Raw genomic sequence first — 11,449 nt, 5'->3', positions numbered from 1 at the left:
TTAGAAATTGAACCTTTATAACATATATTTCTGATCTCTCACCTTAACATATAATCTGCTTGTGATAAATAAGATTTCAACTTTACTCCATAAAAGATATTTTTTCACACCACTTCTGCTAATGCTGTTAGTTCTTAATATGTATCTTAACCTTATATAGCTTATAAGAATAGGAAGTTTCATAAATTTTCATAAGTTCTAAATGGTTTTTAATTAGTTCCCCTAATTTAAATTTTATTTATTTTTATTTAATGCTTGACTTTAAAAGGATCATTATTATTATTACATTATTTCAGGGCTTGCAGCGATAGTGTCTTGTTTATTTATTTATTTATTTTTTGTTTTTTTAACTTAAATAAATCTAATCCTTATGCCCAAAATAAATCTAATCCTTATTCAATTAATATTCTTTAATTAGCCCATATTAGTCTTAAAACAAATTCATGACTAATTAAACTATTAATCAATTATCATGTTTCTGTATTGGATGTCCTTGTTAATTCCTAATATCCTTTTTCTTTTTTTGTCCATTACACCTTAATAAACCCATTATTATAAACTATATGAATCCTATACTAATTCTTCTTTACATTATAAAAATAAAGCTTACCTTTTATGTGTCTTCAAAATAGTATTATTATATGTATCAGCTTAAATTTTAAAATCATCTTTTAAAATAATTCAAAATAGTTTTCCTGAGCCCAATATATATAATATTCTTAGACTTTACACCTTATCTATAGCCTCTGAATTCAATATTGACATTACTTCATGTTTTTTGTATAAACTAATTACATTACATTTTATTATTATTAACATACTTCTTATTATTAAAATATTGTTTAAACTAATATTGATATCTGTAAAACAATATTGATGCTCTATTCAGACTAAAGAAAAAGCCCTGTTTGACCTATATACTTAGGTTTTAATTCCTCAACATTTTGATAGTAGTAAAAAAAACCCAACCTATAATCCCAAACATACAACCAGCTCGCTTTCCAACTCCACCACCATTTCGTACTGGAATCTCTATGCTAATAGAACCTACGACGAAGCTCCAAACTGACTGAAATTTGTCTCTAACTCCCTTTAAAAATTACGATTTTTAACTCTCATTTCTGTTATCGATCTAAACTTTTAATCTCACGTTTAAACACTGCTGTGTTTCTTTCAATTTTTTCCTAAAAACCTAACGAATTTGACCAGCATGATGTACTGCTGCCGGTTCTCCCTCTCCCTCCCTATTGTATTCTATCTCTCTCTCTCTCTCTCTCTGAATCACCACTTCTTCCACCATTTCCTCTTCGACTCGCGTGCGAATCCCAAACATATAACCAGCTCGCTTTCCAACTCCACCACCATTTCGTACTGGAATCTCTATGCTAATAGAACCCACGACGAAGCTCCATTAGCCCGCGGTACGCCCGCCCTCCCACCCCCTCCACCAGTACCGGAAGTCTTTTTAGATCATCTTCCGCGAACACTGCCTGTGACCTTATACCCCCCTCTTATCGACCTTATAGTGCATAAAGATTGGGTAGTATATGAAGGTTGTAGGTATTGTTTTTGTTTATGAACTCTGCCAAATGCAAGCTTTCTTTTCAGGTTCACGACACTGCTTACCCCCATCCCAGGGTCACACGGGCCCACTCCTCCCACACTGTCAGGATTGGCACTCTCAACATCGGCACGCTGAAAGGTAGGTCTGGTGAGATTGTTGAGATGCTTGAATGGCGACACGTAGATCTGTGCTGCATCCAAGAAGTAAGATGGAGAGGAGGTTCTGCGAGGTTCCTCACAGGCAAAGAACACAGGTACAAGTTTTTCTGGGCAGGGAACACTGACGGAGTCGGGGGCGTAGGAATACTTCTAGCAGAGAAATGGGTGGATAAGGTAATCGAGGTAGTTAGAGTATGTGACAGAGTACTTAAGATTAGACTAGTGCTTCATCATAGGCTAGCTACTGACATCTCAGCCTATGCCCCTCAACCGGGGCTCCCAGATGGGCTGAAAGACCAATTCTATGACACCCTCTTGCAAACTACCTCGTCGACAAGAGACAGAGACCTTCTCTTTGTGGCTGGTGACTTCACTGGTCATGTCGGACGTCGTGCTGGAGGCTTCCATGGTATACATGGGGGCTATGGCTTCGGTTCCCGCAACGAGGAGGGAACCAGACTGCTGGAGTTCTGTGATGCAACCGATCTTATGGTTTGCAATACCAACTTCAGGAAACCTGCCTGTCACCTAGTCACCTACCAATCCAGCAGACACTCTAGCCAAATCGACTACGTCCTCGCCAGAACTAGAGAAAGAGGGAGACTTATAAATGCCAAAACCCTCCCTGGCAAAGAATGTACACCCCAGCACAGATTAGTAGTTAGCGACTTCGAGATCAAGGCAATATGGGTGCCCAGAAGTAGACCGGCCTGGAGGAGAAGGGTATGGAAACTTAAAGACCCTGCAAATGGACAGAGATTTAGAGACAAGTTACTTGAAGCATTTGACGAAATAGAAGGGGATATAGCATCATACAACGTGGAAGACAATTGGAGATTTCTGCGGGACAACCTGTTGAGAGCCACAGACCAGATCTGTGGCTGGTGTAAAGTCCCTTCTCGACCCAGAGTAACGTGGTGGTGGAAAAAGGATGTAGACGGGGCTATTAGACAAAAGAAACAGGCTTGGAAGGACTGGAAGAACGGTGGTAGCAGGGAATTGTACCAATCTGCCAGAAGGGAAGCTAGGCGACAGGTTTATTTAGCCAGAGGGGAAGCAGATAAGAAAATATTTGCCAATGTTCTGCGCCGTGAGCACCAAAGACTCGAGGTATTTCGTGTTGCAAGACAGTGTAGGAGAGAGAATAGTGATGTTGTAGGAGAGAAATGTGTTCGCATGGATAATGGTACGCTTGCACTAAATGAGGCTGCAAAGAAAGAGGTCTGGAGATGCCACTACGATAGATTGCTTAATAAAGAGAATGAATGGGAGAAAGAGAGCCTGCCGTATGTCGACCCAACAGAGGGACCAGCTATCCGAGTTGACAGTACTAGGGTAGATAAAGCAATTAAGAGTATAAAGACAGGGAAAGCCCCCGGTCCATCAGGAATCACTGCAGAGATGCTCAAAATATCTGGCAGTGTTGGCTACAGCCTAGTCACCAGGTGATACACGAAGGAGTCATACCCAATGACTGGTGTAGCAGCACCATAGTCAACTGCTACAAAGGTAAAGGTGACGCTTTAGACACTAATAATTACAGAGGCATCAAGCTGTTAGATCAGGTTATGAAAGTTACGGAGAGGGTCATAGCCCAACTAATTAGGGAGCAAATCAATTTAGATGAGATGCAGTTTGGGTTCGTGCCAGGTAAAAGCACCACTGATGCCATATTTCTAGTGAGACAGCTGCAGGAGAAATATCTAGCCAAGGATAAACCTCTGTACCTGGCCTTCGTTGACATGGAGAAAGCCTTTGACAGGGTCCCCCGATCCCTTATCTGGTGGTCAATGAGGAAACTTGGGATAGAAGAATGGTTAGTGAGAGCTGTGCGAGCCATGTACAGAGATGCTGTCAGTAAGGTGAAGGTTGGAAATGAGTACAGTAATGAATTCCGGGTAGAGGTAGGGGTCCACCAAGGTTCCGTCCTCAGCCCCCTCCTATTTATCATAGTCCTCCAGGCGATCACAGAGGAATTCAAGACAGGTTGCCCCTGGGAGCTCCTCTATGCTGATGACCTTGCACTAATTGCGCAGTCACTATCAGAACTAGAGGAGAAGTTTAAGGTGTGGAAGCAAGGACTAGAATCGAAGGGCCTTAGAGTCAACCTAGCAAAAACCAAAATCCTAATAAGTAGGAAGGTAAATAAAACACAAACCCCTTCAGGTAGATGGCCCTGCTCAGTATGCAGTAAAGGAGTAGGTAGTAACTCTATAAGATGTACCCAGTGCAAGCTATGGACACATAAGAGGTGCAGCAATATCAAAGGCAGATTAACTACAAAGTTAGTTTTTGTATGTGGCAGATGTTCAGGTGCAATAAACACTGTAAACAAACAGGAAACAACTTCTATCTCATTCCAGGGAGAAAAACTAGAGGTAGTTGATAGCTTCCACTATCTGGGTGACCAAATTAGTAGTGGGGGTGGGTGCGCTGAAAGTGTAACTGCTAGAATAAGAATAGCCTGGGCAAAGTTTAGAGAGCTCTTACCTCTGCTGGCGACAAAGGGATTCTCACTCGGGGTAAAAGGCAGACTGTATGACGCATGTGTACGAACAGCCATGCTACATGGCAGTGAAACATGGGCTGTGACTGCTGAGGACATGCGTAAGCTCGCAAGGAATGAAGCCAGTATGCTCCGCTGGATGTGTAATGTAAATGTGCATACCCATCAGAGTGTAAGTATCTTGAGAGAAAAGCTGAACATAAGAAGCGTCAGTAGTGGTGTGCAAGAGAGACGATTGTGCTGGTTTGGATATGTGGTGAGAATGAATGAGGATAGCTGCGTGAAAAAGTGCCACTCCCTAACAGTTGAGGGAACCCGTGGAAGAGGTAGGCCCAGGAAGACTTGGGCTGAGGTGGTGAGGCAAGACCTTCGAACATTGGGCCTCACCGAGGCGATGACTACTGACCGAGACCTTTGGAAATGTGCTGTGCGTGAGAAGACCTGGCAAGCCAAGTGAGATCGTTGCCAGTGCCCCTGGACTGGCTCTTGTGCGGGTGGCACATAAGATGTACCATCCTGAGCGTGACCGTTGCCAGTACCGCCTGACAGGCCTTGTAGGGTTTTCGAGCGAGATCGTTGCCAGTGCCCCTGGACTGGCTCTTGTGCGGGTGGCACATAAAAGACACCATTTCGAGTGTGGCCGTTTTCGTGCGGGTGACACGTAAAAGCACCCACTACACTCTCTGAGTGGTTGGCATTATGAAGGGCATCCAGCTGTAGAAACTCTGCCAAATTAGATTGGAGCCTGGTGTAGCCATCCGGTTGCACCAGTCCTCAGTCAAATCGTCCAACCCATGCTAGCATGGAAAGCGGACGTTAAACGATGATGATGATAATAGTGTTGCCACTCTGACCAGAGAAACCTTTATAACCATATCCTTTATAACCATATCCATGTATAATGCTTACACCTTCCCTTTCCTTAGAAGTGATTGTCCCTTATACTATAACTACTAGAAAAGAGACAATAAAATCAGAGACAGTTAGAATTTCTGCTTAGAACCAATTACTAGCCTGCTAGCCTTGGCTATGTCAAGATGGATTTTTATGTATTCTTCTTCCCACTTGGATTTGAAATGTTGCCACAATTATAATATGTCTATTCTACTGTAATTTTCTACATTTTCGTGCAGCTGAAGATTGCTCTACATATTGCATTTAATGTAATGCTCGCATTACTTAAATAACTGGAGTAGCATGAAACGTGCGTACTGCAATCATCTTTGAAATCCGTGTTGCTTATTTTGATTTTTTGATTACCTCGTTTTTGGAATGGTTTTTGTATAATACCATATCATACTATATTCTGGTGCCTAAACATAAGTACCTTATTCAATTTTGAATCTAAATTTAAACCTTTTACATATATATATATATATATATATATATATATATACATACATACCGTCATCTCAGCCTATGCCCCTCAACCGGGGCTACTGGATGAGCTGAAAGACCAATTCTATGACACCCTCTTGCAAACTACCTCGTCGACGAGTGTCAGGGACCTTCTCTTTGTGGCTGGTGACTTCAATGGTCATGTTGGACATCATGCTGGAGGCTTCCATGGCATACATGGAGGCTATGGCTTCGGTTCCCACAATGAGGAGGGAACCAGACTGCTGGAGTTCTGTGATGCAACCGATCTTGTGGTTTGCAATACCAACTTCAGGAAACCTGCCTGTCACCTACCGATCCGACAGACACTCTAGACAAATCGACTACATCCTCACCAGAAACAGGGAAAGAGGGCGGCTTATAAATGCCAAAACCTTCCGTGGTGAAGAATGTACCCCTCAACACAGATTAGTAGTTAGCAACTTCGGGATCAAGGCAAAATGGGTGCCCAGAAGTAGACTGGCTTGGAGGAGAAGGGTTTGGAAGCTTAAAGATCCTGCAAATGGACGGAGATTTAGAGACATGTTACTCGAAGCATTTGACGAAATAGAAGGGGATATAGCATCATACAACGTGGAAGACAATTGGAGATTTCTGCGGGACAACCTGCTGAGAGCCACCGACCAGATCTGTGGCTGGTGTAAAGTCCCCTCTCAACCCAGACTAACGTGGTGGTGGAACAAGGAGGTAGAAAGAAACAAGCTTGAAAGGATTGGAAGAACGGTGGTAGCAGGGAATTGTACCAGACTGCCAGAAGGGAAGCTAGGAGACAGGTTTATTTAGCCAAAGGAGAAGCAGATCAGAAAAAATTTGCTAATGTGATAAGAATAAAAAATGATAATAACAAGAAGATACTGATGATAAAAATAACTAAAAAAAATAAAACTGTTATTCTATTTATTTAAAATTTTCAAAATTTGGCCCATTTTCATTAGAAATTGTCAATATTTTGATAATAAATCGATAAATGATAAGTAAAAACTTATTTGTTACTCATCATAAATGAATATTTCAAATTTGAAAAACAAACACTCATAACATTTTTTTTTTAAACTTCATCACTTGAGATTGATACCATGAAATTCCTCAGGTTGAGCTCTATCATTTAAGCTTAATTAAAATATAGTTTGTTTTTACAATAAAAAAGTTAATCATACTTAAATCCAATTTTTTGCCTTATATTTTTTCATATTTTACCTCACACCTTTTTTAATACAAATTTTTATTGCATGGGACCAAAACTATGAAATTCCTCATGCTTTCTTCTATCATTGAAGCTAAGATAAATATATTTTGCTTTTAAAATAAAAAAATTATTTAGAGCTAAACTTGATTGGAAGCATCACTTACTCTCCTATAACATTGCTACAAATTTTGATGTAAATTGCTGCCTTAAGAATATTATTCAACTACTACCATAGTTGAATGATATTCATATATGATATTTGTATATATATATATATTTATCAACATGCATATGTTGTAGTGGGATAACAGGCAGGCTATCAAAACAGATAGATTTTGTAAGGTGCAAGTGTCCCAGAGCAATGAGCATGAGTAGAAAAATGAAAATTAAGATATTAAAGACTTTACTGCCTTGTTTGACCACAAGATTTTATGTTCTTGGATTACAAACGCATCATCACTTAGCATCTGTACTCTATGCTGGCAGGAGTTGGGGCAGAGTTTGATAGGATTCAACAGGTCAGAGGAATATGTGGAGCTCCAATGTCCATTTTGGCATAGGTTTTATGGTTGGATGCTCTTCCTAATGTCAACTACTTTACAAAGTCACTGGATGCTTTTTCATATCACCTGTTCCTGTGAGATTGCCAAGCAGCTCACAAGTTAAGACCACCTTGAATGAAGGGAGTGTAGTATTGAGGGAGATGGCTTTTGCCAAGTGTTGAGAGATAAGAATGATAAAGAGACTGGAATTGATGTCTTGCTGTTGATGAGATACATGGCCACTCCAATTGAAAATGGAGAGAGGAAAACTGACTATGAGGTGTAAAGACATACCTTCAAGGTACAAAAGAGTGAATATGAGGGGAATAGAGATAGAGGATCAGGTAAATTTGCAAGAGTGTGAGGTGAGCAACAGATAGTTAGAGGTAGGGAATATAGGGATATAGGTGATGTAATGAATGGCAAAGAGGGGAGGGGGAAGGTTCAGTAGTGAATATCAGTTTTGAAGAAGGTGAACGAAATAGGAGTCAGGAAGGAGGTGATAAGTAGTAATACAAAAGTGGGGATGAAAAGCTGCATTGTAATAAAACTGTATAGACAAGATATAGGGAGATGGTGGGAAGTGCAGGAGAGAGTGAAGGCGGTTCATTCACAAGGGCAAGGATTAGAGGTAGGAGGGAATAAACAAGAAAGTGAAGGGCAAGGGCAGTGGGGTTAATGACTGATATGAAATGATGATCAATAATGTATAGAATGATACTAAACATGCTAAGTGGCTTCAAGGAGAGGAAGGAACTGGTAGCATAAAAATGTAGGGGACAAAATATGTGCACCTCTGCTCTCTTATATTTGCAGCAGCTGAGGTGCTGTGGTTAGAAGGGTCATGGAGGGATGTGTATCAGAAAGATGGGTTGTGAGTACAGCTTAAATGCATCGTCCAGCGTCAAGACAAAACATGCTTTTAGGACCTCATTTTTGCCAGGTTGGGCTAGTTTTCTCAAGCATGAATTACCAGTCTTCTCTCTTTTGTCCCATACCGTCCTCAGTTTTCCATCCATGTTTAGTGATTGACACTTTATGCAGCTGTTTTCATCTGTGCATATCACATACCCATACCAACACAGTTTTAAGAATCAAATCTGATACCTTCTTATGCCCAGTTTTTTTTCTCACATTTTTACTTTCTTGTATATGCACACTGTCAGTACACATCCAATAGAGCATACTATTTTCATTTCTTTCTAACATTCATATGTCCTTTGCATTCATGACCCAGACTACACTACAGAATCAAATAATTAAGATGCAAAAGATAAGACTTCAGTCTTATCTTTTGCATCTTAATATCTGAGTGTGTGTGTGTGTTGACATAAGTATAAGTGTGTCAATGGATGTCTCAGTATATCTTTATATGGGTATATGTGCATGAATGTAGATATGTCTGTGTATGACATATGTATGTGGGTAGTTACAGTTGCAGATGTACATATTTGTGTTGTTAAATATAGTTAGATATATGTATAGGAATATGTGTGGGTGAACAAATATGTTTGCTTATAAATGCATATGTGGGGTTGGTGTGTGTGTGTGTGTATCATTATCATCGTTTAACATCCGCTTTCCATGCTAGCATGGGTTGGACGATTTGACTGAGGACTGGCAAGCCAGAAGGCTGCACCAGGCTCCAATCTGATTTGGCAGTTTCTACAGCTGGATGCCCTTCCTAACGCCAACCACTCCGAGAGTGTAGTGGATGCTTTTATGTGCCACCAGCGTGAGGGCCAGTCAGGAGGTACTGGCAACGGCCACGCTCAAAATGGTGTTTTTTACGTGCCACCTGCATGGGAGCCAGTTCAGCGGCACTGGCAACGACCTCGCTCGAATGATTTTCTAATGTGCTACCAGCACAAGTGCTAGAAGGTAATGCTGGTAACGATTACACTCAAATGGTGCCATTTACGGGCCACTAGCACGGAAGCCAGACAGCTGCTCTGGCAATGAACACGCTCGGACAGTGCTGTTAGTGCTCCACTGGTGCAGGTGCCAGTCAACGAGTATGGTTCAATTACGATTTCGATTTCACTTGCCCCAACAGGTCTTCGCAAGCAGAGTTTAGTGTCCAAAGAAAGAGAGATTGGCATGGGTACCAGTCGTCGGGTTCGGTTGGATTTTGATTTCAGATTTCAAATTCCAAATTCACTTGCCTCAACAAGTCTTCGCAAGCAGAGTTTTTAGTGTCCAATGAAGTAAAGATACGAATAAGTGAGCTGGCTACACTTCTGGCAGAGGTCACAGATTATGTTCTCACTTGGCTTGCCGGGTCTTCTCATATACTGCATATTTCCAAAGGTCCCGGTCACTAGTCATTGGCTTGGTGAGGCCTAAAGATCGGAGGTCGTGCCTCACGACCTCATCCCAGGTCTTCCTGAGTCTACCTCTTCCACAGGTACTCTCAACTGCTAGGGTGTGGCACTTTTTCACACAGCTATCCTCGTCCATTCTTGCCACATGACCATACCAGCGCAACCATCTCTCTTGCACACAACTGATGCCTCTTAGGTTCAACTTTTCTCTCAAGGTACTTACACTCTGTCTAGTATGCACACTGACATTACACATCCATCGGAGCATACTGACTTCATTCCTTGTGAGCTTACGTATGTCTTCAACAGTCAGGGCCCATGTTTCACTGCCATGTAGCATGGCTGTTCGTACGCATGCATCATATAGTCTGCCTTTTACTCTGATTGAGAGGCCCTTTGTCACCAACAGAGGTAAGAGGTATCTGAACTTTGCCCAGGCTATTCTTATTCTAGCAGCTACACTTTCAGTGCACCCTCCCCCGCTACTAACTTGGTCACCTAGGTAGCGAAAGCTATCAACTACTTCTAGTTTTTCTCCCTGGAATGTGGCAGAGGTTGTTTTCTGCGCATTTACAGTGTTTATTGCTCCTGAGCATCTGCCACACACAAAAACTATCTTCCCAGTTAGCCTTCCTCTGATATTGCCACACCTCTTATGTGTCCATAGCTTACACTGGGTACATCTTATGGAGTTTCTACCTACGCCTTTTCTACAGATCAAGCAGGGCCATATACCTGAAAGGTTTTGTGTTTTGTCTACCTTCCTACTTATTAAGACTTTGTGTATCTATATACAGTTTATATAGAATATGCTGATAAGCAAGTATGAATATTCGTGTGTGTATATTGTATGTGAGTATATATATATATGTATGTGTGTGTGTACATTTATGAATTTGCTAAATCATTTGTTACATGAAAATGTAAAGGTGAGCTTAGGTCAACTTGAATGTCCGATTGTTTTTGTTCTATCCTGATTGCATGGTTTTATTTAACTGCATTTCATTACCAGTGTATAACATATTTGATTCATTTACTTATTTCTATATTTTTTTTATTCGTTGCAAGTCACCTTATTGCTTATATGAGAAGCATCCTACAATATAAACCAGCTCTTCACATAGACAAGTAACACACTACAACTACCAAAATGTATTCTAATTGAAATAAGAGAAATGGAGATGAAACTCATCCACTCCTACAATGCACCACAACTGTTTGTACAGTATCTCACCCGTGAGGCACCCTTGCACAATGGGTTGAAATGATTGTAGTGAATGATAAAGAATCTTCAGAATTCCATTTTTCCACTCATGATATATAAACTCTACAGACATGACAGAATTTCTGAAGTAAATCCAGTAGCTTATATCTGCGTACTGCTAATGAAATTAGATAGCCGAATATTATGAATGAAATTTAAACAGCATACTATAAGATGTATACCCATATACAAAATTATCTATAAATGTGAAATTTTGTCTGACCAGGACCTGTGTATCTCAGTCTACATTTGCTTTACATAGACATATTATGCCTTTTTGGAATTAGGATGATCCTGGGATTGAAATCTGCTCTTCATTTGATTCTTCAACATCCATCATCATCATCATTTAGTGTCCGTTGTCCATGTTGGCATGGGTTGGACAGTTTGACCAGGGCTGGCAAGCTGGAAGGCTGCACCTGACTCCAGTCTGATTTGGCGTGGTTTCTATGGCTGGACGCTCTTCCTAATGTCAACCACACTAAGAGAGTAATGGGTGCTTTCACG

General features: G+C 40.9%; 1 protein-coding gene across 1 annotated transcript in view; it reads left to right on the top strand.

Annotated features, from left to right (window-relative positions):
• The window catches only part of LOC149132182 (uncharacterized), a 12,221-nt gene extending 772 nt beyond the window's left edge, over nucleotides 1–11,449 (top strand). Inside the window, exons 1-2 of the mRNA XM_089364984.1 lie at nucleotides 1–3,924; nucleotides 10,404–11,449. The exon at nucleotides 1–3,924 is cut by the window's left edge and continues 772 nt beyond it. Coding sequence (XP_089221110.1) covers nucleotides 1,576–3,171 — 1,596 coding nt within the window. The 5' untranslated portion in view covers nucleotides 1–1,575 and the 3' untranslated portion in view covers nucleotides 3,172–3,924; nucleotides 10,404–11,449. The remainder of the gene's footprint in view (nucleotides 3,925–10,403) is intronic.

This window comes from Octopus bimaculoides, chromosome Z, assembly GCF_046866305.1.
Source record: "Octopus bimaculoides isolate indiv1 chromosome Z, ASM4686630v1, whole genome shotgun sequence".
In the NCBI taxonomy this organism is placed as follows: Eukaryota; Metazoa; Mollusca; class Cephalopoda; order Octopoda; family Octopodidae; genus Octopus; species Octopus bimaculoides.
This window is presented reverse-complemented; position numbering and strand designations above follow the sequence as displayed.